The 25497-nt window shown below is 63.1% G+C and overlaps 1 protein-coding gene across 1 annotated transcript; it reads left to right on the top strand.

The window, feature by feature from the left end:
* Positions 1-1141: 1141 nt before the first annotated feature.
* TOLLIP (toll interacting protein) lies at positions 1142-19331 on the top strand. Its single transcript, XM_047691902.1, has 6 exons — positions 1142-1300; positions 9764-9913; positions 11513-11695; positions 12683-12835; positions 13573-13663; positions 16829-19331. Exons 1-6 carry the CDS (start codon positions 1268-1270, stop codon positions 17041-17043), a joined length of 825 nt encoding a protein of 274 aa, XP_047547858.1. The 5' UTR covers positions 1142-1267; the 3' UTR covers positions 17044-19331.
* The last annotated feature ends 6166 nt before the right edge of the window (positions 19332-25497 follow it).

The raw sequence follows: 25497 nt of genomic DNA on the forward strand, positions 1-25497 counted from the left end.
CCAGGACTGAGCTGCTCATCTGTGCGGCGAGCTGGTGGACACACTCCTGGCGGGGTGGGGGGGATCTCAGCGCTACGGCTGTGTCCTGCACCGGCTGTGTCCTGCACCGGCGCCCCGAGCCTCGGCCTCCCGCCAGGGCGCCGCGGCCCGCAGGCAAGCGGAGGACAAACAGACGGGTTGTCGGGGGGCGGGGACTCCCGGGTGCTCCGGCAAACACGGGGACCGCCGACACGGGGCGGGCTGGCCACTCGCGACAGCCCGGGGGCCGGGGCCGGAGGGCGGACGCAAGTGCGGCGTGCGGGCCCCCAGCCTCCGCAGGCAGGACGACGGACGAGCACGGCCGCGGAGGGCTGCCCTTCTGCGGGCGAGCGCGAAAGCGGGTTCTGCTCTGACCGGGCGCTGCCGGCGGCCCACACGGTTCTGAGACCCGGAGGCCGGAGGAGGCCCGAGCTGCAGCCTCTGAGCCCCGCAGCGGGCTTGGGCTCGGGCTCGGGCCTCCGAGCCTCAGGGCCTCCGGGCGGGAGCGGAGTGTGGAGGGTCCCGGAGGGTGGGGGGGCGCCTCCCGTCGTGGCCCGGGGGTGGGAGACCCGGGAGTATGGGTGGGGACGCCGCCCGTCAAGGCCGGGGGGGACCCCGGAGGGGAGGGGACCTGGGGGGTGGAGGGACGCTGGGGCCGTCCGTCCTGGCGGCGGAGGCGCTAGTGCTAAGACGGTCCGCGCCGCCGCCGCCCCCGCCCCGACGGCCGGACTGCCGCCCCCGCCCCGACGGCCGGACTGCAGCGCTCACACATGCGCGCGTGAGGGCTCCCGCATTCCCAGGATCTGGGGCAGCTGCAGGGCTACGCCGTCGCTTTGCCTCCGAGGTGGGGAACCCTGCGGTCACCCGCCCTGCTCCGCGGCAGCAGCACCTCGAGGTGGTTGGGGGCGGGGAAGGGGGGGCGGTGAAAGGGGGGCGGGCCCACACGGCCACGTGACCGGCGCGGGCCCGCCACTGCGGGCATGCGCACACGGCCAGCTCGGGAGGCATTTCGCGGGGCCGCGACCCGGGGAGAGCGACTGCGCAGGCGCCTGCTGGGACGCGCGCGCGTGCGACGCCGGAAGGGGCGGGGCGGACTTGGCGTCTGCGCAGTGAGCGACGCGGGGGGGCGGGGCCAGCCGTCAGCTGACCAAGGCGGCCGTGGCTTCGCCAGGACCGGCAGTTGGCGTCGCAGGCTCCGGCGCCGAGGGTCGCGGACGCGTCCGCTCCCGGTGGGCGAGGCGGGGGCACCATGGCGACCACAGTCAGCACGCAGCGCGGGCCGGTGAGGTTGTGGGCGGGGGCGGGCGGGCGTGGGCTCCGGAGCGTCCGGGGAGGGCCTGGCGACGGGCTCCGGGCGGGGCGGCGGGGCCTGCGGCGGCCGAGGAGGCCCGGCACCCTGCGTGGCTCCCCGCACCGGGGAGGGTCCCGCGGTCCCCGGCGGGACTCACGTGGGGCAGCCGCAGCGTGCGTCCGTGGAGGACCCGAGCCGCAGGCGGCCGCCCTGGCTCCCCGGGCGGAGTAGGGCCCGCGGCCCCCGTCGGGCCCCTTGTCCCGCCGTCAGCCTCTTCGTTTGCCGACGAGAGCGCGGGAGCCGGCAGCCGGCGGGCTCCGGCGTGGTCCCCGCACTGTGCCATTGCAGGGGCGCGGCTCGGGTGGCTCGGGGCCGGGGGCCTCCCGCAGCCCGGACCGCACCCAGGGCGTCGGAGACCGGAGGTCCGCGGTAGCAGCCGCTCAGGACGCGCCGCAGGGCGGGCGGGCGCGTGCGGTGCTCGCCGGAGGGGACGGCCTTTCTGAGGCTGAGGGGAAGCCCCCGGCGTCGTCGGGAGCCCCCCGGGCACGGGGCGGTGGGGAGCTCGGGGGGGAGCAGGCCCCGCTGCCCGCGGGACGTGGCTGTGGAAGGGCCCCGCGGCCCGTGCGGAGAGCTCTGGACTCGTCCGCGGCTTCCAGCGCTCGGGCTTGTGGCGAGTCCAGGCGGTGTCCCCGGCGGTGCCTCCTGTTCGTGCGACTGGCTGACCCCGGAGCGAGGGAGCCCGCCCAGCCGCTCCTTTCTTGGTCCTCCCACACCGCGCGCCGGGGGCCGCGGGGCTGCACCGGAGGCGGGTCCCGCGCGTAGACGCGCACGAAGCCGGGCACGGCGTCTGCTGGGAAGGGAGGCTGCACGGGGGACGCTCCGCCCTGTGGCAGCGCAGAGCCGCAGGCTGGGGAGCCAGTGTCTGCGCCTGCGGTCGCGCTGCCCGTCTGTCCGACGTGCGCCGCTCGTGCCCGCGCTGTGGCTTTACCTGTCCGCGTTGGTGCGCACGGTGGGTGCCCTCCAGGACCTGCAGGTGCGCAGTAACGTCAGGGCTGGGCCGGAGCTGCTGGGGGCTCCGGGAAGGTGGCCTCTGGGGCTGGGGTCTTGAGTGCCAGCGCAGGACACGTGATATGTTCCTCAGCCTGTTACGGGCTTGGTATTTGGGGCAGCGCGACACCGGGAGCACCGGGTGTGGTGCCCGCAGCCAGGGTTACCGTGCAGCGCGGGAGACGCCCGGGAGCCGGGAGCTGCGCGCCCAGGGCTGTGGCTCTTTTTTTGTTTGGGTTTTTAAGATTTTATTTATTGAGAGAGAGGGAAAGAGAGAGAGGAGCGTGTGAGCAGCGGAGCAGCGAGGGGGAGGGACAAGCAGACTCTGCCGAGCGTGGAGTCCGACGTGGGGCTCGATGCCATGACCCCGGGATCGTGACCTGCGCTGGAACCAAGAGTCAGATGCTCAACCGACGGAGCCACCCCGGTGCTCAGAGCTGTGGGTGTCGACTCCTGACTTAGATGTGGGGGTGGCCTGTCGGGGCTGTGGTTGAGGTGGGTAAGGTTCTTGGGGGGCCCTGGCACCTAACCTGACGCTTGGAGGAGGAGCCCGGCAGGCCCGTGGGGAGGGGCTGGGGGCCGTGAGGCGGGGGGTGGGGGGGGTGGGGGGGGTGCCTGTGCCAGTGCGAGCAGCAGGCCCAGCCCGGTGCTTTTCCAGATGAAAGGCCAGCAGCTGGACTGGGCACTTGAGTTTCACCCGGTCTCTCCGGTGTTCGTCTCTAACAGAGCCCCCTGCCCGCACCAGCCGCTTCAGCGCCCCGCTCCCCCCGGGCCAAGTGGTCCTTGTGAGGACTGCGGCAGTTGTTCCAGTCTGGTGGGCCTTGTCCTTTAGCCGGGTGCCCCGACGGCACTGGGGGCCGGGTGCTGTGCGGGCAGAGGACCAGGTGCTCGGCCATCCCAGCGGGTGGTGGTGAGGGAGCACCGGGCAGCGCTCGGGCTGGGTGGGGGCTGGGCGCTCTCTTGAGCGCGTGTGGCTGGGGGTGGGGGGCCCACACCCCTGCGCATGGCACACGGGGCTCCACTGGGCTCCAGGGCGCCCAGAGCCTGGACTCAGGTGCCCGTGGGGCATCCTTCGTGTCCCACTCGCCACAGAGGAGTGACAGGCAGCATCCTTGGGGGTGTGGCGGAGGAGGGAGAGTCTGCCTGGCGGGGGATGGGGTGTTTCCTGCCTCCCTGCACAGGGAAGCCTGAGGGGCTGGTGAGGTGGGCTGTGGTGGGCGGTGCCAGCTGCTCCCCTCGGTGGGGCTCAGGTGGTTCTTAGGCGTCTGTCTGTTGGGGCCGGTTCCTTCCCCGCATCGCCGTGGGGCTGTGCCCAGGCCTGTCCTGTTGGCCTCGCTTTTCCCATGGTCAGTGTTCTGGCGGCGACCTCTGTTTCCTGCCGCCGCCGCCGCAGCCTGTCAGAAGCGCCGGCCGGCCCGGCCTTCCTCGTCGGAGCGCGGGGAGTTTGTGGGAGACAGGCTGCTTTAAACCTCGGTGGCGCCCGCCGGCTCGCGGGGACGGTGACCGAGGCTCCGTCGGAGGCTGCGAGAGCCTTTCCAGCCTCCCTCACAGACGCGTGGGGCGGCCCCCGAGCCCGGGCTGACCACGAGCACCCGACCTCCTGCAGAGGTGCTGACGCGTGAGCGGGTTCAGGCCGAGCGCACCGCCCTCCTCCTCCCGATGCCTTTTCCCTCCCGCCCGAGCCGAGCTGGCCTGCGGGCGGCGGGCGGCCGACCTGCGACTCCAGGCCCTCGTCGGCCTCGCGGACGGCGATCGCTTCTGCCGGGTGACGCGGCGACTGCGTCCTTGGAGCCGGAAACGTAAGCCGCCGGAGGAGTTCCAGTAAGCCGCCAACGTGGGTGTAACTTGCCGGGCCGGGACTCCGGCGGCGCGGGGCGTGTCGGGTGTCTTCTGGCTGTTTGCGCTGACTGACCAGAGCGGTCTGCAGAGCCGGCCCCCAGTCCCCGTCCGCTTGTCCTGAGACGTCGTGCAGGGAGGTCAGGACGCGCTGGGCTCCTGCCCGTCCGTTCCCGGGCCGCGGAGGCCGGACTCGGCTTTCCCTTCAGGCCTGCGCGTGGTGGTGAGCCCGTGGGCTCCTGCACGCACCCTGGCCGCGGGGCCCCCCACTTGCCCTGCCGGCGGCCCAGCCCTCCCCGCCACCGCAGAGCCGAGCCCCTCCCTCCGGCCTCGCGGAGCTGGGTGTGGGTGTGCCCGGGGTCGGCGCTGCCGTACCTCGCGTCCCATCTCCCGGGCCCTCTGGAAATGGCCATCCCCTGTGAGCCAGGTGACCGCAGCCTCTCCTTGCTCTGAGGCCACTGTCTGCACTTGGACCTCCTTCCACCTGCTCCTCCTCCTCCTCTTTTCCTGTGTGTCCTCTCCCCCCAGGACGCTGGCTTCGGGTCTCCCGCGTGACAGTGACTCCCCGTCTCCTCCCAGCCTCCTTCCTGAGCAGCAGGTCCGTGCGCTCGGCTGCTCCCTGCCCTGGAAAGGCTCCAGGCATCGCAGACAGAGCGGGGCCCTCCTTCCCGCGGACCCCACCGCAGTCTCCCCCGGTGTCAGGATGAGCCTGAGGGAGCCCCGCCTTCTGAGCAGAGTGGGACTCTCAGCCTGTGCCCCACCCACACGCCTCTGCTGTCCCCACGGCCCATCAGCTGTCACACCCTGCAGCACGTGCCCAGCTCTTCCGCGGCCCGGGCCCCCTCCTGCAGGGTGTAGCGAGGATTCAGTCCCAGCCAGGCTGGGGGGCAGAGCTGCGCCTTCATGCAGTCGCTTGGGAGATAGGCCCCTGCTGAGCTGTGGCCTCAGTCTGGTGACACGTGTCCCCTTGCAGGGCCTTCAGCACGACTGGCCCCTGGGATGCCGGGGAGGTTTGGGACTCCTGGCCCACCAGACACCGTCCTGCGGTGGGAGCGCCTCGTCTTGTGAGCTGGGACTTTACTGCCTGGCCCTCGGCCCCTCCACAGCTCAAGGTCCAAAGGGCTTCTCTTTGTCTCTGGTGTCACCCTTCTTTGTCCCTTTCAGCTATGGTTCCAGTGTGAGTGATGTGGGCCGAGGAGGCGTTTGTGTTAGGGTACCTCTTCGGACCACGGTGGGGTCCTGGAGCCCTGAGTGCCAGTGTCCTCAGGGGTGATGCTGGCTCCAGAGGGTGGAGAACCTCCAGAGCAGGTTCTCAGACAAGCAGAGCCAGGGGACGGCCTCACAGCGGCTGGCGGCCTGCGCCGGGGCTGCTCCTCCTCGTGGCATCATCGCGCCTGTTGCCTTGGGCATCGCGTGGCCGTCGACTTGGTGGGGGACACGGACACGGGAGCTCTGCCTCGTGCCACTGATGCCATGTTTGTCTCCGTGCCACAGGAGTTCACCCCGTCACCTTGTCAGGGGGCCAAAAAGAACATCCAGCAGGAGACTAAAAACTATTTTCGCATATCAAGCAAAAGTCAAAAGTTTGGTAAAAATACTAAGAAAACTTTCCAGATGTTTTACTGGAAAAGTAACAGTTGAATGAATTTTTGAATTTGTGATTTTGTTGGTACAGTATTTATATAAATCGCTGATTTGTGTGTGTAATTTGACACATTATAATTTTTAAATAAATACATTCAAGGTTGTTCAACAAATATATACAAAACACTAACAGTTTTTCAGTTTTTTAAAAAGATTTTATTTATTTGACAGACAGAGATCACAAGCAGGCAGAGAGGCAGGCAGAGAGAGAGGGAAGCAGGCTCCCCATGGAGCAGAGGGCCCGATGCGGGGCTCGATCCCAGGACCCTGAGATCATGACCTGAGCCGAAGGCTGAGGCTTCAGCTGCTGAGCCCCCCAGGCGCCCCTCAGAAGCTTGCCGTGGCCGTGCGGTAACTGAGGAGTGCTGTTTGTACGCCGAGCCCGAGTTGCTGTACGGCACGTGGACTGACAGACGCTGTCTGCAGACGGTGTGGGTGGGAGGAGAAACGGGGGAGCTGCTCCCTGTGGGGACAGTGATGACAGCTGGGCCCAGAGGGCCACCTGCCCCAGCCGGTGCGCGGCTGACGTCGTTTTGGAGTCCATGTACCCCACTTGTAAGCATGAGCCAGGTGACAGTTGACAGTGTCCCTTACGTATCTCTGACCAGGATTCATCGTTCTCTGGTCTTCGAGGCAGGATGAAGCGCGTGCTGGGCGGGACCGTTCAGGCCTTTCCTCCGTCATCATAGGGCAAAGTCCGTTTTGGGATGAGCCCTGAGCTTCTGCACGTGCGTAAGGCAGGCGCTCCCGACACCCTTCCCCGCTGGTCTCTCAAGCGGTCGGGCCTGTGTGGGCACCCGGGCTCGTCCACGGCGTGTGCTGCGTGGACGGACTCGTGCCGACTGCAGGTGTGCGCGTCCGCTCACGTGGACGGACCCGTGTGGCGGCTCCCAGGGCAGCGGGCCCCGCCCATATAACCAGGAGCTCAGTGTTTCGCAAGAGCCAAGCACCGTTTCCTTCCTTTTCAGTGAGGTTGACGTTTTCTCCTGACCTCGCACGTTCGAGGTACAGAGCGGCTGTGAGAGTGCGAGAGCTCCTGCGTCTCTGCACCTTGTGGGAGGCCCCCACTGGTGACGTCAGCAGAGACCGGCTTTGCTGCGCGACTGCTCGCTCTGGGCTTTATTCGGACGCCATGGACTCTTAGCGGCCTGCTCTCTGGCCCGTCTCAGGCACGCCTTGTTCGGGAGACCTGGACTGTCTGAGCACTGCTGGTCAGGGACGTTGTAGCCTGCCCCTCAGGCAGGAAGAAGCCCCCAGGGCGTGGGGTCCTCCTCGCGGCTTTTCCGGAAGCTGGTGTCCCCCATCCTGTCAGTGCTGGCGTTGGCGGGGGGGGCTCAACGTCTGTCCCTTCCCATGTTTTGTTTGCGCTGTTAGTTTATGTCGTAAAAACCCTCATTTCAGGGTTATGGTTTCAAAGTTGAAAAGTGGTTGAGAAAGAACATTAGATGTTTGATCTTTTTTTTTTTTTTTTTTTAAGGTTTACTTATTTGAAAGTGAGCGAGCAGACACGAGCACAGCGGGCCGGGCAGAGGGAAGGAGGGAGAATCCCAAGCAGATTCCACACTTAGCTCAATCCCAATCATGGGGCTCAATCCCAGGACCCTGAGGTTAGGACCTGAGACGAAATCGGGAGTCAGAGGCTCAGCCGGCGGCATCCCCAGGTGCCCCGATCTCTGTCCTGTATTACGGTTTTATCCGCCCCTTCTTTCTTTTTTTTTTTTTAAAGATTTTATTTATTTATTTGACAGAGAGAGATCACAAGCAGGCAGAGAGGCAGGCAGAGAGAGAGGAGGAAGCAGGCTCCCCGCTGAGCAGAGAGCCCGATGTGGGGCTCGATCCCAGGACCCTGGGATCATGACCTGAGCCTAAGGCAGCGGCTTAACCCACTGAGCCACCCAGGCGCCCCTTTATCCGCCCCTTCTAAAGGGCATGTTCTCCTTGACGAAAACCCAGATGAGTACGCAGAGAGGGAGCGTCGTTCTGCAAGTCCCGGTCTGGGGATGAGATGACGGGAAGTAGCAGTAGAACGATCCCGGGCCTGAGCACACCCTGTCACCCCTGTCGCTGCCGACACCTGTGTGGCCGTCCCTGTGTGCCCCCCCGAAGGCACGGCGTGTCCCCACAGGACCCTCGGAGCCGCATTGTGTGGTGCGGAGGGAGCGGTTACTTGTCAGAATAACAGAATTCGGTCTGTGTGCACTGATGTTTTGCGTTTGGTTAGCCTGAGTCCCTGTGCACCAGGTCGCCCTCACGGGAGTGGGCAGAGCTCACCGCGGCCACTGCAGGCGGAGGCTGGGAGGCCCGTGGCCGGTTGGCAAGGCAGCATCCGGCCCTGTGGCCTCTGGGAAGAGCTCTGGCTGGGAGTGTGGTTCGCATGTACGCGCGTTTACCCATCGTGACCATGGGCGTCGGTCGGATAGCCGCCAGGCCAGCCGCAGCATCTCAGCCGTGCGGGAGGGCACGCGGCCTCCTTTCCAGGGCGAGCCCTGGGCCCTGCTGGTGAGCCGAGCAGCACGCTGGGGGAAGGGCACCTGCGAGGCCCCTTGGGAGCCGGTGCCGTCCTCACCTGGCAACCCTGGGCCTCCGGGACCCCACTGCTTTTCCCTTGTGTCTGTGATGAGTACATGAGCCCCGGGGCTGCCCACTCCAGACGCAGAGACGGTGCGAGGGGCCCTCCTCCCCGGGCGCCTGAGACGGCCCGGCGTGGGGTGCGGCCAGGAGAAGGGGGCGCTTGCTTCGCAGAGAGAACATTTGGAGCACCAGGCTGCCGGGTGCTGAGCCGGGGGCCGTGGGGAACCCGAGACGGGCGTCTGGGAGAGGCTGTCCTTCAGTTTCAACACTAGGCCCGTGAGGGGACACAAAGGACAGGGACCTAGACCTTTCTGGGGACGTTTGAAGTGAAACAGCAGAGAAATGCTTTCCCATTGGTGCTTGTGACCTCAGTGGGTGCGGAACCTTCTGGAATCCTGCTGGACCCAGTCATCTGGCACCTCAGCAGCGCAGGCCTTAGGGTGTTTGGTGCGTGCCCGTGCGGTCCCCAGTGGCCACCGTCGGTAATGCAGTTGGCCACAACCCACTGTGGCGCCGGGGCCTTTCCTGGAAATAACACTGCTTCGAGGCTCTCCTGAATCCTGGTGACGTCCCCATGGGGCGGCCGAGGAGGACCTGGGCCCCCTGCGCTGTGGTCTGCTGCCCCCTCCTGCGGGGCTCTGTGGCCAGCAGCTGTGCCCACTGTGTTTCCCTGGGCCGTCTGTCCTTCTGCCCGGAGCCTCCAGACCCGGAGCCCGCCTTGCCTGGGAAGAGTGACATGCAGGCCGCCGTGCATCGAACACCCTGCGGGGCCTCGCTCTGCTCGTCTCCGCAGGGGAAGCCCCGTCCACGGCAGCCACCACGTGTGGCAGCCGGCTCCCGCGGTACCCGCTGCCTCTTCCTGGAACACTGACTCCTGGGAACCCTTGGGGCCTCTGCGCAGTCCACCGTCTGGCGCGTCCCGGCCCCTCCTCTCCGAGGCAAGGCAGCCTCATGCACAAAGGAATCAGCAGGCGGCAAAAAGGGGCGGGGGGGTGTTTGCGGCTTTGTGGGGTCTCTGGGCCGTTGCTGGTTTGAGCTGTGGGTTTCCATACAACCAGAAATCCAAGCTCCCCCCAATTTTGTCTCACTGCTTGCTTTCAGCCGGAACCTCGCAGCTCGCAGCCGTAGCTCATCCCAGTGGCTGCAGAGCAAGCCGACGGTGGACACATGGGTTAGGGTGTGTGACCCCCGACCATGGCCCCCTCAGAGGCCCGGTGTGCGTCTCCGTCCACTGAGGGCTCCTTGCCGGAGGGCAGGGTGCTGGTTCGAGGTGCTCGGGCTGGAGACCCCGTGGGCCCCCGGCTCTGGCGATGACGTGGCTGCCCCCCCCCCACTAACGGTGTGCTCTCCCCGAAGGTGTACGTCGGCGAGCTGCCGCAGGACTTCCTCCGCATCACGCCCACGGCCGCACAGCAGCAGGTGCAACTGGACGCACAGGCAGCCCAGCAGCTGCAGTACGGAGGGGCGGTGGGCACGGTGGGCCGCCTCAGCATCACTGTGGTGCAGGTGCGTGCTGGGGCTCCCCAGGGCGGGGGGGGGGGAAGGGGGGCGGCTGGACCGCACTTTTCATGGGGACAGGTGGCTTTTCTGCTTCGTTCTTCTGGAAGCGTATCTGATAAAGGATGCGGATGACTCCCCGGGCTTCTACCAGCTGTAGCAGGATCACCAGGGAGGGGTGCGGATGGGCGCGTGCCGTGTGCCGGCCGTGCTCCTGCCACTCATGCCTTTCCCGCCCCCCACGGTGCTGGCGAGGTCGGGGCATGGACCCCCAGGAGAGCCAAAGGCATGGTCAGGGCCTAAAGTGGTTTTGGTGTCCGTGGCTTTCTGTGAAACCAGGGAGAAAGGGGAGTCACTGGGAGGCAGGCAGAGTCACAGTCAGGCCTCACGAATACCGTGGGTCTTCGGGAACTGTGTCCCAGACACCTGGCCACACTCTCGGGGTGACGGGGTCACCGCAGATCCTCAGATGTTTCTGAAAGTCTGCCCCCTCGTGCACCTGCACAAGCAGCAGGTCTGTGCCCGGCTCGCTGTCCCCCCAGCCCTGTGTAGCTGCTGGGCCTCTCAGCATGGCCCATGGCTTCCCACATCCTCCGTGATAAGCCTTTGTCCCAGGTCTGCGGGGCCCCACTGTGCTTCTGGGCCGCCCCACCGGCTGCTTTTCTGGTGGTTCCTGTCCATGGAGCGCCCTGCCTCTCCCCTCCCTGTTCCCGCGCCCGGCCTCCACCCAGCTGCAGCTGGAAGCGTCCATGGCACGGCCTACGGGGCCTCCACGGGTGCCCGGCAGGTGTGTCGTTGGACACCCGCGCGCGGGATGTGGGCGCTGTGCGGCTCAGCACAGGGTCGGTAGGTTTGGGCTCATTGGGGTTTGAGCTGACGTCCCCATGACAGCCGACGGCACGGAGCCAGCATGGTCCCCTGTGGGTCTTCGCCGGCATCCCACTGGGCTGTGTTCTTGGCACTGAGGTTTGAGAGGCTCCTTTGTCCTGGGCATGGCGCTCCATCCCACGTGTGTCTGCTCGTGCCCCTCTCGGCAGACAGGTCTGGGCCTGAAGGGTCAGTGTCGGTGGGCGGCAGCCGCTGTGCTCCTCTCCCGGGCCGCGGTGGCGCTGGAGTGGTGAGATCCGCTCGGAAGGCTGTTTGCGGACAGAGACCCGGGCAGCCAAAGCCTTCGCTCTTCGTCAGTCCCCGCACTTTCTTCCTGCAAAGGCAGCCTGTCTGGCTGAGGGTCAGGCTCCTCAGGGCCCCTAGCCCATGGCAGTGGACACAGCAGAACAGGGAGCCTGGTGACAGCTGGCTCGTGGCCTGAAGTTGCGGCCCCACTGCTCCAGGCTGGCCCTTGGCTCTGGCCCAGGACAGCCTGCCCGTCACCCTACCCTGCAGCCTCTTCTGAGGGGACGTTGGAGAAGGAGCTGCCCCGTGTGGCGCCATGGTTCCCTTGACCTGAGCAGGGACTGGGCACCCAGAGCCCAGGAACGCAGTGGCGGCCATATCCTGGTCCCCGGGGAACGCCAGGGTTGGTGACTCGGAGCGGGTGGACAGCGTGGGTGAGCACGTGTCCTCCACTCCGACGCCGGCCGCCCCTGCAGTCACATTGGTGTGTTTCAGGCCAAGCTGGCGAAGAATTACGGCATGACCCGCATGGACCCGTACTGCCGCCTGCGCCTGGGCTACGCCGTGTACGAGACGCCCACCGCCCACAACGGCGCCAAGAACCCCCGCTGGAATAAGGTTATCCAGTGCACGGTGCCCCCGGGTGTGGACTCCTTCTACCTAGAGATCTTCGACGAGGTGAGAGGGCCGGCTGCCCGTCGCGGGCCCCGGGGTGTGGGCCGCCCAGGAGCTGCAGGCCCGCCCAGACACAGGGCCGTCATTGCTTTGTGACGGGCGTCCCGGTGTCCCCAGCAGCAGCGCACAGTACACGGCCCCATACAGGTCTGTTGACCGGTTACGTGCAGAAACGGCGTCCCAGGGCTGGGGACCCGGCACTCTGAGGAGACCGTGTTGGCCGCACCCCCTTCTGTAAGCCCCAGACACGTCCCCAAGCCAAAGGCACACGGAGGCCAGCTCTTGTGATCAGGTTGGGTATAAAGTGGCTTAGACTCCCCCCACGCCAGGTGGAATGGGGTTCTTGTGCACATTGCCAGCCCCCCAGGCGTCCCTGGGAGGGTCAGAGGGATGCCGTGGGGCTCGTCCTGAGCCTGGTCCTCTGGGCATGTGCATGGGGCCGCCCAGCCCGCTGTGGCCGGCCAGGGAGCCCCAGGGGCTTGGTTGGCAGGGGGAGAGGTCAGAGGGCTGGGGGTCGGGCAGCAGGGCCTGAGGTGGACCCCCCCACCCAGTATGGTGCCCTCTGCTCTCTCTTTTGCCTTCTAGGTTCCTCTCTCCTACTTCTCTCCTTTTGCTCAGCACAGGGGATAGGAGGGAGGGTCTGCTTACTAGCAGGGAGAGGGCCTTCTTTCCTCTCTCTGTGCCCACTAGGCTTTGGACCTGCAGGGGATCCTGAGGGGGTGGGCAGAGGCCAGACTGCACTTGTCCAGATGCTGACGGAGGCCCTCATGGCTTTGTGGGGCTGAGGCTAGGGGTACTGTGTGTGTTGTGGGCAGGACCAGGTCTTGGGGTGGGGGTGGGGGGTGATTTTTGGAGGAGGTGGGCCCCCAGGGGCAGGGTGAGGGGTGGGGCTGTGGGTGGGGCTCAGGGGCTATGAGGGCACCTGGAGAGTGGGCGGCAGGGGCGGGGCCTCGGGATGGCAGCAGCACCTGTGCCCCCCATCTCCCTCAGCGGGCCTTCTCCATGGACGACCGCATTGCCTGGACGCATGTCACCATTCCCGAGTCCCTGAAGCAGGGCAAGGTGGAGGACGAGTGGTACAGCCTGAGCGGCCGGCAGGGTGACGACAAGGAGGGCATGATCAACCTGGTCATGTCCTACACGGTGAGGGCAGGGCAGGAAGGCAGGCAGAGGGGCAGCTTCAGCTCAGTGGGGCTGTTGGCTCCCGAGGGACTGGGGCCGTGGTGCATTCTGGTGGGGGGAGCAGCATGGCGTGGTGGCCTGTCCCTCGGGGTATGCCCCCCCCCCATGGCCAGAGAGGGCCCGCCATGTGGTCTGGGGTCGGGGTGGTGAGGGTCTCAGGACCACATGGGGTTTGAGGGAACAGCTGCTGGCCCTCTGGTTCTCGGGTCCCCTGGCTCATGCCGGGTCCAGTCTGCAGCCCACTGCTCTCGGGGAGGGTGGGGTTCTGGGACCTTTGTGTCCCCAAGGAGGTGGTGGTGTCCCTGCTATTGTACACCTGCTGGACAAGGATCCCTGCAGGTGTCCCAGCCCAGCAGAGCTTGGTTCCCCCTCTTTACTCCTGGGCTGTTTGAAAGCAGGTACTAGCATTGGTGTCATTTTACTCCTAGACGTTTCACGACACAACTGACGTTTTCACGTGAACGCACAACCCCGACTGTGTTCACTGAGGGGTGGCGTGCTAGAGGCAGTCGGGAAGCGTTACCCCTGTAGGGCCTGAAAGTACTTGTTTGCTTCCGGGGACCACATTCCCTTCTGATGTGTCCGTCGGCCACAGCCCCGTAGCCAAGGCACTCGCCCCGGCCTTCCACCAGGGTGTGTCCGTTTCCCTGTGTGCTGTGTTCTCCTGTGACCCCGTGATCGTCTTCCGTGTGTTCCAGTCACTGCCAGCCACCGTGATGATGCCGCCTCAGCCCGTGGTCCTGATGCCCACCGTGTACCAGCAAGGCGTCGGCTACGTGCCCATCACAGGTGTGTGCCCTTCCCCTCCCCAGCGAGGTCCTCGGGGACTCAGCACAGTGCGCAGGCTAAGTCCATGCTGCGTCACGGGATCCTTCCAAACGCGAGGGTTTGGTTTTAGGCATGAGTTATTTTTACATTGCTAGGATACAGAGTATTTTACCCCCAAGCTGTCGGCAAGTTGAACTTTTACGGAAGTTTAGAAACGTAGTCTCTGAACGCATTAGCCTAGTTATCGTCACGGAAGATCCTGCCCTGTGAGGTGAAGTGAGCTGGTGCCCTAATGTCCCCACTCTGTCGTGCTTGTCCATCTCTGTAAAGTAGCAGTTTGTGACGGCAGTGGGTTTGCTTTCGTGTCTTTCAATTTCCGAATGTTACCGTCAGCCCTCAGTTTACTTCTGGCCTCGATGGTGACTGGGCTCAACCAGCTTCCGCCGCGAGCAGCCAGGAAACGGGCAGAACGGCTGAGCAGAGCTGTGTGCGGGCGTCCACAGACAGGCTCTGCGGGACCGTGAGCGCCGAGGGCAGGGAGACAGAGGAGCTCAGGTCTCCGCAGTCTGCCCCAGGCGGTGTGGTGGTCCCACCGTGCCAGAGGGGCCGGGCTGGGGCGGCACACTGTGGGGCGCGGGGGCTGTGCCGCCCAGGGCTAGGGTGGCGTGGGGTGCCCTGCCGTTTCCACTGAGCCAGACGAGAGAGGCCTCGTCATTATGCGCTTGTGGCTGGTGCAGGACCAGGGTGTCACCTTGGGCTGACCCTCACCTGGAGCCTAGACGTGCCCCACAAGGAAGTGGGCGAGGAGGCTGCCTCTGTATCCAGGGTGCCCGCACAGGTTCAGGACTTGCATGGGAGAGCCGTGGACTCCGATCTGCACGGGGGCCGTCCCACAGACACGGGGGAAAGGGTGAGCCCTGGTCATGACAGAGCCTGCCAGTAGGAAGCAGCCTTGGTGGCCCAGGAGTTCCGGAGCAGCCTGGGCAGGTTCACAGAACAGAAGGATGTCGTGCTGAGCGGGATACGGGAGTCTCGGCAGGGACGCGGCAGCTCAGGAAGCCAAGGGCACGTCGTCAGCCTGGGAAGCCCCCTGAGTGGGAGAGCACTCGCTCATCTGTGAGCTGGCCCGTGGCTAGGCACCTCCCCCGCCTCGGGGGGCTCTGTGAGGTCAGTGGAGGACCTTCCTGTGGGCTCTCCCTGGGGCCTTCCCTGCCCCTTCCCTGCAGCAGTTGCAGGGTCTGGGTGAGATTGGGGTTTCACTGCCCGCCCTTGGAGGTTTGAGGAGGAACAGGCGCCCAATGGGCCGAGGGGTGCATGCCCTGGGCATCTTAAAACAGCAGGAAGGTCTGCGCTGACCCTGGAGGCCAAAGTCCAGAATCAGGGTGTGGGTGGGCAGTAGGCCCTAGAGGCACGGGCGGGAAGGCCGGACCCTCCCAGACCCTTCTTGCTGCAGCGCGGCTCAGCCCTGTGGCCCCCACGGTCACGAGGGCCCCTCCTGGGGATCTGTGCCTGTGCCCCAGGCACCCCTTTCATCAGGACACGGCCCCAGATGGCCTGGCTCTCCCCCAGTTTCCAGGTGAGGTGCCCCCAGACGTCTTTCTAGGGGCACCCTAGCCACAGTGTCCACAGTGTCCTGCTCCGGGACCCGTGTGCATAACCAGAAGTCCACTGTGTCAGGACACGCATTTTTCTGGTTCCTTAGCGCGCTCCATAAATGCCTTTAGAGTTTGTCCTAAAACATATATTCTGGAAAAGGAGAGTTCTGCATAAATGGGGACTTGGAAGTTCTCTTCAGTGCACACTTGTGAGCTATGGGATAGTCAGCTACTCACAGGAGGTGACCAAGGAGAAGGAGGAGTTTTCTGCCTGGACCCCAAGGCCAAGCCACCTACCGGCTCCAGTGCGTTTCCTACAAACAGGGACTTGCGCTCGCCACCGTGTTTTCGTGAAGCTTGTGCTGCAGAGTGACTTCCGCTGTGAATAACTTACATCCCACGTCCCCAACTTTGTTGAGATACGTGCGTGTGTGCACGTGTGTGCGTGATGAGTGATGTGTGCGTCCACGTGTGACCCGCAGTATGGGGTGCGTGTGCACGTGTGATTTGCAGTATGGGGGTGTGCGCCTGTGCATGTGTGACCCGCAGTATGGGGGTGTGTGCGCGTGTGCACGTGTGACCCGCAGTATGGGGCTGTGTGCACGTGTGACCCGCAGTGTGGGGGTGTGTGCGCGTGTGCACGTGTGACCCGCAGTATGGGGGTGTGTGCGCCTGTGCACATGTGATCAGCAGTATGGGGGTGTGTGCACGTGTGACCCGCAGTGTGGGGGTGTGTGCGCGTGTGCACGTGTGATCTGCAGTGTGTGGGGTGTGCATGTGCACGTGTGACCCGCAGTGTGGGGGTGTGTGCACGTGTGATCTGCAGTGTGGGGTGTGCATGTGCACGTGTGTGCGTGTTCACGTGTGTGGTGTGTGTGTGCGTCTGTGGACCCTGCTCCTGTGGAAGGGGGCTGCTTGCAGGTGCTGCCCCCCAGCAGGGGGAGGTCCCACAGTGGAGTTAACCCTGGGCTGAGGGCGAGAGCTCTTGCAAACTGCAGCGGGATCTGTGTGCCGAGCAGTGCATGGGCGGCACAGAGGCCATGGAGCCGGTGTGTGGCGGTCAGCTGTGCCCACCGGACAGTGGCTGGGAAGCCTTCGTGCTGCTCTCTGCCCCATGGTTCCGCCCACCCTGTGGACCTCGGACTGGAGAGTTGGGCTCTTGGCGTCTCACCACCGTGGCCCATGAGAGATGCTCTGGGTTTGCGCCTCGCTCTCGGAGATCTTGTGCTGGTCAGCGTCGGAGGGACCCACTGGCTGCACAGCCTGGCCCACCGTCACCAGCCCGCATGGGACAGTTCGGGCCTCCGTCCCTCGCGCTGCTCCTTCTCTTACAGAGAACTGCTTTGTGGCCTTCGGTCAGCGAACGTTGGCCTCTGTGGTGTCATCTGGAGTTTGAAGGGACCACAGCGCGAGCAGCTGTCCAGGCTCTGAGTGCAGAGCGTGGAGGGTGCAGCTGTTGGGCAGGACGCTGCAGGCCCGGACCTGTGCCTGGGGCTGCAGCGGGGGCCCCGTGTCTCTGCTTCCAGGGCCGGCACTCGGCGTGGACGCTGGTGCCGCCATGGGTTCCCTAAACCACGTCTTGTGCTTGCAGGTGTGCCTGCGGTGTGCAGCCCCGGCGTGGTGCCTGTGGCCCTGCCCCCAGCAGCCGTGAGTGCCCCTGCCCGCTGCAGCGAGGAGGACCTGAGAGCCATCCAGGACATGTTCCCCAACATGGACCGGGAGGTGATCCGCTCCGTGCTGGAAGCCCAGAGAGGGGACAGGGACGCAGCCATCAACTCCCTGCTCCAGATGGGCGAGGAGTCCTAGAGCCTCGCTGCCCCCCTCCCCCTGACGTGCCGGCCCAGCCCCTCCCCCCATTCCTGTGAAGGAGCCCCGTGTAGCCTTTGCTCAGACGTCTGTAGTCCCAGTCCTCCCCCTTGTGTGGGATGCATGTGGGTGGTTGGTCCCTGGCCGCCGAGCCCAGCGTCACTCAGGCGTGGGTGGCTCTCCTCCTGGCTTCACTGGGAGCAGAGTTGGCACAGGGGGCTTGTCCTCTGTACGCACGCTCGCCCTCCCACCGCTTGGGGACATGTGTCTTCAAGTGCCGTGTGCTGCTCCTCGCACGCTGTCGCAAGCAGGCTGTCTGCGAGCCCCCGCCTCTGCCAGCGCTGTAGAAAGCGTCGCCGCCCTCCGGGCTGACTCGTGGCATGCCGATCGTCTCCTTAGCCGGGGTAGACCCATTACTTCAGGCACGTAGAACATTAACAGCTGATTTGGGGTTATTTCCACAACTTGCAACTGTACAATTCCCATCTTTCCATGGATGTTCTTTGTGTGTGGTTCTGGGCTGCTCGCCCGTGTCCTGGGCGGGCTGACTCCCGTCTTGCCAGTCCAGCGGCAGGGTCGGCACAGATGTAGAACGCACTGGGTCCGGGGTGCGCCGAGCCTGGCAGCCTGCCTGGCCCCGCCCGCAGGCTCTGGAGCAGGGCTGTCCTGGGCCCTGGGGACCCCAGATGCCTTTTCCTGCTGTGTGTCATGCCAGGTCTGTGGGGTGGGACTCCAAGAGGTTGCCGCTCTCCTCTGACCGACTCTTGGAACAGAACCTTAAAACTGGGGGTAAAAGTGGTAGTTCCGGTACTTTGTATTTGTTTATTAAAGGGTGTTTAGGAACCGTTGGCTCGCTACTGACGTTGATTTGAGTAACCGCTGGACCAGTCCCCTGAATTCCCTTCGGGTGAAAGGAGCGGCCGCCCAGTGAGCGAGTCCTCTTGGGAGGCGGGAGGTGCATGTGCCGTGCCATGGGCTGTGTGGCCGCCGTGGCCCCTGGCCTGGGACGGGTAGGGGCTCCTCGTGGAAGTCAGCAGCATGAGCCGTGTCTCGGGTGCTGCTCGTAGCCCACATGCGGCACGCTCGCTTTCGAAGATGGAGTCTCCGCCGTGGGCGCGATGGGCTCCAATGGCGCGGACCTGCGAGGGCTCGGCGTGAGGGTGAACCCCCCGTTCCACCTCCCCGCTGCACGGGCGTTCCCTGTCAGCTGGAGGATGTTGCTGCCGGCCGGCGCGGGACAATCAGGGATCCGCACGCGAAAGGCTGAAGGCGTGCGTGCCGGCTGCCCAGTGACCACACCGGCCAGGCTTCTCGGTGAAGACTGCTGCTGGGGGACGGGCGCCGACCGCCGGCTCGCATGCGGGAGCCATGCTTTCTCGTGGGGCGCCACTTCCCGGTTCGGACAGCTTGGGGCCACACAGCACGTTTCTACCCAGAAGCACCGGGCAGGCCTGCGGCGCACTCCCGTGCGGACGACCTCCACAGACGTGCAGCTCGGGACCCCGTGTCCAAGAGGCCCCGGTCCCACTTTCCGCCTCCCCGTTGCCGGGCCATCTGGGCGCGTCGGGGATGTGCTTCTTGTGAGGACGCCCACAGAACCCAGCAAGCAGCCGCAGCAGGACTTGCGGGGCTCAGTTGGCGGGAGAGACCCTATACCTGTCACTTGTGCTCCCCTTCCTCGTGAGCACTGACGTCAGAGAGAGCCCACGCTCTGCAGCGCCTTCCCTAGTTGTGTCAGGCCCTTTTTCCCTTCTTCACGCCCTGCTGTCCTGCCTGCGGGTCATGGCCTGTGGCTGCTCTGGGGGGCAGGAGGGGGACCCGTTGCGGTTCCTCTGAAGCAGGCCTGGGACAGGCCGATGATGCAGCCACAGTGTGGCCACCATGGACTCCCATGAGCCAGCATGGCTGCTGGTGCCGGGCCGCCGTGCCTTGTGGCCCCATGCACGCCAGGCAGAGACCCCGGGGGCCTTCGTGAGCTGGCTGGTGGCCTTTCCACCAGAGGCAGCCCCACCACGGTGTCAGCCAGGACGGAATGTTGGTGTGTGCCGGGACTCCTCCCGCCTCCCCGTCAGCCTTCCGGAGGCGCCCCTCCCCATACCGGCGCCCTCTGGCCACAGCCCTGCACGCCAGTGGGAACGATTCTCAGAGCTCTGTGTTTCCGAAGCTTCTGTTGGGTCCAGTGTCCGGATTTATCTTGAATTGTAAAGTATATTTTTGCTTTTTGGCCTTCTAATTTAATACATGATATCTATAAAAGTAGAGAATTAAACTTCTCCAACGAATCTTTACCATTTTCGTTGCCGAGTGGTTTTTAACTTAGCTCAGGATGCACTCTCTAGCAGAGCGCGCGCGGTTGTGCGAGGAAGGCTGCGATCTACCGGTTGGATTCAGAGCGGAACCCGAAGCGTTTATACTAAGCACGAGTTTCATTTTTCGACTAAAATGACAGAGACAGGCTCCTGGGTGGCCCATTCGGCTGAGTGTCTGCCGTCAGCTCAGGTCATGATCCCGGGGTCCTGGGATCGAGCCCGCATCAGGCTCTCTGCTCAGTGGGGACCCTGCTTGTGCCTCTGCTCCCCATGTGCTCTCTGCCTCTTTGTCTCTCTCTTTCAAATAAAATCTTCCGTGAAGTGGAACAGGGAGAAGGCTTAGGGCTGCTGGTGTGAGTCTGTCAGCACGTTTGCCCGGCATGCACGCCCAAGGAGGGCTGCGGGGACGAGTGTCGAGGCCCGGAGCCAGCAGGGGAGGCCGCTGCGTGCCCCCACCACCCCGGCCCCAAGGTGGGGTTCTGCAGTGTGTTTCCTTCCCGCGACTTGCTGCCACTTGCTGTGTGTCGCCATGAGTGGGTTTTGGTGTTTTTTAAATTTTTTTTTTTTTACTACATTTTTAAAAGATTGTATTTATTTAACTGACACAGAGAGACACAGTGAGAGAGGGAACACAAGCAGGGGGAGAGGGAGAGGGAGAAGGTGGTTTCCGGCCGAGCAGAGAGCCCAGTGCCGGGCTGGATCCCAGGATTCTGGGACCATGACCTGAGCCAAAGGCAGACGTGTCACTCACTGAGCCACCCGGGCGCCCTGGACATGACTCTCTTGCTCAAAGCAGCAGAGCAAAGCGCTCGTGCTCGATGGGTGGAAGCAGGGCCTCCGGTTCTGCGTGTCCAGACGGAGGGCCCTGAACGCCAGGGGCGCCGAGCTCCTGGGCAGAGCCAAGCTCTGAGTGCCCCCAGCAGGTGTGGGGCTGCGTGGGACACCAGCATGGTGCCGTGGGGGCCCGTCCATCTGCCGTAACACCCGCGGACGTGCACGCGGCAGGTGCCAGGCCGTGTTCGCTGAGGTCCTGGGTGTCCGGGCGGAGCTGGCTTGGTTCTGTTCGCACGGTATCCGGTGTGGCTCCCAGCCAGGGGCCGGCATCCCGCTGGCGGGGATGAGCTCCAAGCAAAGCGCCCGCCACAGAAGGAGGTGACAGGCCGTGGCCCAGGAAGCCCCACAGTGGGAGAGCCGTCAGGGTGGTGGAAGCAGAAGCGCATCCTGTCTGGAGGAAGGCAGTGTCGGTTCAGCCTCCGAGGCCCCGTGCGCTTGGGGTGGATGTACCGTGCTGGCGGGGAGCGGCCATGACCAAGAACCAGGCCTTGGGCCATGGTGTCAGATTCCACGGAGGGCCACGTGGGGACTTAAAATGTGAGAACCTGACAAAACCTCAAGTGTGAGCAGAGACTGGGAGGCTGCCCAGCGACAGGACAGAGCCCAGCAGCCGCTGGCCCCCAGAGTGGGCGTCTGAACAGACAGATCGGTGGCAGACCGGGCACTGCCCAGGGGGGCGGAGGGGACACTTGACTGGGTTCAGGAGTCCCAGTGAGCCCCACGGGGTGTGGCACTAAACGTCCATCCCCCTGTGACACGCACCTGTACCGATGGGAACAGAGTGTGATGCAGGGTGCACGGGTTCTGGTTTGGGGATGGCGGTGAGGGGGAGGATGCGTGACGCCGGCTCAATCCGTGTGAGTCTTCCTGCCTGTTACCACAAGCCCAGTGGTCCTGTGGTCCTGGCGTGGGAGGTGCAGGTCGCACCCTGGGGCCAGGGCCTGCGCTCTGCCATGCTCTGGCGCCATGGTTTGGACACGTGGTTTGGCTCCCCCTGTGCCGCACTAGCAGCTACTGAGCCGTGAGGGGAGCCCGGCTGGGCCTGTCCACCCCAGTCATGTGTCCCAGGTTTGGGAACATGACCACAGCCAGGTCCCTGGCCCCATAATCTCTGATTTTTTTTTTTAATTTTTATTGTTTAAAGTTTGATTTATCTGAGAGTGCACACGTGTGTGTGAGCGAGGAGGGCCAGAGGGAGAATCCCCAAGCAGATGCCCCCCACCACCACGGAGCACAGACCTGACGCGGGGCCCCATCCCAGGACCCTGAGGCCATGACCTGAGCCAGGACGAGGAGTCAGACACTCAACTGACTGAGCCGCCCCAGGCTCCCCCTTAAGCCCTGATTTGAAGGGGACGCAGGTGGCCCATCTCATCCCAGGGCCCCTCTGGGAAGGGTCGGGGTCATCGCCCCATGTTGGCGGCATAGCATCGCAGGGCCATCCTCCAGCCGGCAGCTCAGGTCTGGACACGGGGAGGCTGCCGGCCTCCCGTCAAGGAGGCTGCTCCGTGTGCTGTTCCGTGGGAGCGCGCCGGGAGCCGCTGTGCCTGAAGCCTGTCCCTGCAGGTTCCTGTCACCCCTGCCTCCGCTCTCTGGGGGCCGGTTTCGTCCCAGTGTCGGCAACTCCCAGCTTCCCAGTGCAGATGCCCTCATGTGTGTCGTCCTGGGAACACGGACTTAGCTTCCAGTTCCTCCCCTAGCACCACAGAGGTCCTTTGCGGGGGCCCCGACTTCCCAGAGCCAAGCCAGCGGCACGCAGTCATGCTGCTCGCTCCACGTCCTGGGGCCCTGCAGGTGCACACCCTGGGGCTGAGGCAGAGATGCCGGAGGAGGTGACGCAGGGCGGTTGGGAGGACTCTCCCGCCTGCATTCTGGGGGCCCGGACAGCTCAGACGCAGAATGCGAGCTGGGATGCGGACACGGAGCGTGTGATTGCAGCCCCCACCCCCTGGAGCATTGCTGTGTTGGACACAGCCTGAAAGGCTCAGGTTCCAGGGGGCAGAAGGTGCAGCTGGAGGGACAGCCAGGAGAAGATAATGGGGCATGAGTGGGGCACGTGTGCTGAGGCAGGACTGGGGGTGCAGGGGCCTGGGGAGGCCTGCTCTCCCCTCCACATGCTCCCTTGTGTCTGCCTCATGTCTGCTCAGGCGAGATACGTCCCACATGTGCTCAGAATGGCCCGTAGTCCCGTCCTGCTTGGATCAAGGCTGGAGCCCACCCATGTCCCCACCCCGCTCCAGCCACTGCGGTGAGCCCCACCCCAGGGACTTTGCATAGTTGCTGAGTTCCGTCCAGCCTCTCCTAAAGGTCCCCTCTTTGGGCAGCTTCCCTGGCCACCCCCGGAACTCCCTGCTCCTTCCCACACCTCCTAGACCCTCTGGACTGACACACATTGTCCTTGATCTTCTCACCATCTTTGCACAGATGCTGACTTGCTTGGGGACTCCGGAGAGCAGGCTCTGTGGCTCATTTCCTCTGTGCCTGGTCTGTCTATGGACAAAGGGAGGGAGTGCTTGGGTCCCAGCCTCATGTCCCTGCTGTGGCCCCAGCATCACCGGGAAGCCCCACCAGCTGCCTCCGGAATGCGAGTGCACGGGGTGCCCAGCGTTTGGGGGTGCACAGACCCTGGGCCTGGGCCTCTTCCTGGTGCTGAGGGAGCTGAGATGTCATGACCTCTTCAATCTTTACTTTCGAGAATGATCCCAAACCTGTTTTGAACTGTTAGTTTCTGAAGAGCCACAGGAGGGTTTTGTGTGAGGCTTCAGGTGGTCAGGGCGGGGGCTGTGCTGCTGCCCACCCAGCACAGACTCCTGGGCCAGCTCTTAGATGAGTCACAGCACAGCGGCCCCTTTGGGAAGAGGACAGAGTGTGGCCCTTCTTGAGAGAGAACAGGAACACAGCAAGTTGGGTTTATCGGGAACATCCCTACTGAAAACAGCCCCCCAAAATTCTTTCTGAAATGTTTGGAAACATGACAAAGAAAAGGGAGAACTCAGAGAGATGCTTCCAGCAAGTCTGAGCCGTTCGGGCAGCTCCGTGGGACGGAGGGCTGGACAGTGTGCGTGGATCGAAGTGGCATGTGCCATTGGTTTGTCTCATGGTGATTTCCCTCGCCGTGACCTCCTTCCCCACGGGTCCTGCATTTTGTTGTTCGTGAGACCAGGGAGGTTGATTCTAAGCATATGAACATCCAGAAGGCTAAGAAGAGTCAAGGATTCTGGTCAAAGGAAGACGAGTGGAAGTCTTAGGTAGAAAGCGAGACTCAGCACTGTTGTCCAGATGAAGATGACAGGAGAGTGCAGTGCAGCTGAGCAGGGGTGAGAGTGCGGGGTGGCAGTGAGGCCAGTCAGCCAGGGCTAGACGCGAAACACGTGGAATCAGGCCCCTGCTTCGCGCCACGTCCGAGCATCAATTCTGGGCAGATTCAAAATGCAAAGGCAGGAAGATTCCAGAAGGTGGCCGAGCAGGAAGGTCCTCAGGTGAGAAGCCGTCTCCCCACCTCACAACAGCTGCACAGGCAGACTCTGACGGACCTGTTGTCAATGCTGGAGTTGGTCGAAGATGTGCACCTTTCAGGGGGAGGGCTTGGAGAGCACATCACAGTCTGTTCTGGCCAGTGCTGGCTTTCACGGCAGCAGCCACCCACCAGAGTCCTGGCCCCGGGCAGGCAGTCAGGCACGTGCTCCTGGAGCAGCCCGCGCACAACTTGTGGGAACCAGGTGGGCAAGAGGGGCCCTGCCCTCCAAATTTCAGGGTTCTGCACTCTGATCGCAGAGGGGCAGATAGGTATCTGTGTTGCACCCCACCCCTGCCGTCACATGCCCCTCCCCCGTAAGCAGAAGTGACTTCCAGAGGATTTAGAGGGTGAGTGCCCGTCTTTCCCTTCATTTTTCTCTTTTTGCCTTTTTGGGAGCCAGACATTAAAGACTAGGATGTTCAAAAACAGCTACAGATAAGGGGAAAGTTAGAACATGATCTTGGATGCCCAGGAAAAGGCTCGGAGAAGACCTGAGCAGACATTACATTTGCAGGTCAGGCTGGTCCTTGCACAGAGACAGTGCAGAGCAACAGTAAAAGTGAAATAAAACAATTTAAAAAGCCAGCACTGAGGAAGGGGGAGAACTGGATTTCCAGAGTTACTACATTATTCAACTCAGATGTCCAGTGTCCACTAAGAAAATCACAAGGCAGGGGCACCTGGGTGACTCAGTTAGTTCTCTGCCTTCGGCTCAGGTCATGATCTCAGGTTCCTGGGATCAAGTCCCATGTCCGTCTCTCTGCTCACTAGGGAATCTGCCTCTCCTTATCACTCTCCCTCTGTGCTCGTTCTCTCCTTCCATCCCTCCCAAATAAATGAACTGAAAAAATCACAAGGCATACAAAGAAACCAGAAAGTGTGGTTTATAAAAAGGAAAAAAGAAATCAATGAAACTCTTCTCTGAAAAAGACCTGATCTCAGAGACACCAGACAAAGCCCTGAAAACAACTAAAAGAAGTTGTGGAGAAAGTCAAGAAAACCATGTCTGAACAAAATGAAGATACGATAAACAGATGGGAAACCAAAAAGAAACTCTGGAGCTTAAAAAGTACAATAACTGAAATGAAAAATTCACTAGAGGGGCTCCAAGACAGAATTGTGCAGACAAAAGAAGAAATCAGTGAACTTGAAGACAGGATGGGAAATTATCAAGCCCAAGGAAGACAAAGAGAAAAGCTGGAAGAAAATGGAACAGAGCCTAAAGGACCTGTGGACACCAGCAGGCAGACCAATACACACATTGTGGGTGTCCCAGAAGGCGAAGGGAGAGGGGCAAAGAGAAGACTTGAAGAAATAATGCCTGGAAACTTCCCCAGTTTGAGGAAAGACATGAATATAAATACCCAGGAATCTCAACAAACATCCAGGAAGATGAACCTAAAGATCCACACCAAGAACATTGTAATCAAACTTCTAGGCCCAAAGACAAAGAATTTGAAAGCAGCAAGAGAGAAGAGAATCCTCATGTACAAGGGATCCTCAATAAATTATCAACAGATTTTTCATGAAAAAACTTTAGAGGCCAGAAGGCAGTGGGTCAATACATTCAAATGCTAAAAGAAAAAACCTGTCAACCAAGAATCCTATATTCAGGAACACTCTCCTTCAAGAGTGAGGGACAAAGTAAGATGTTCCCAGATAAACAGAAGAGGGTGTTCATGACCACTAGACCTGCCCTGCAAGGAATACTCGAATGAGTTCTGGAAACTGAAATAAAATGATGTTAGTTACTTTATATGGAGAGACAAAGATCTCAATAAAGGTAAACACATG

Source organism: Lutra lutra, chromosome 10, assembly GCF_902655055.1.
Source record: "Lutra lutra chromosome 10, mLutLut1.2, whole genome shotgun sequence".
Taxonomy (NCBI): Eukaryota; Metazoa; Chordata; class Mammalia; order Carnivora; family Mustelidae; genus Lutra; species Lutra lutra.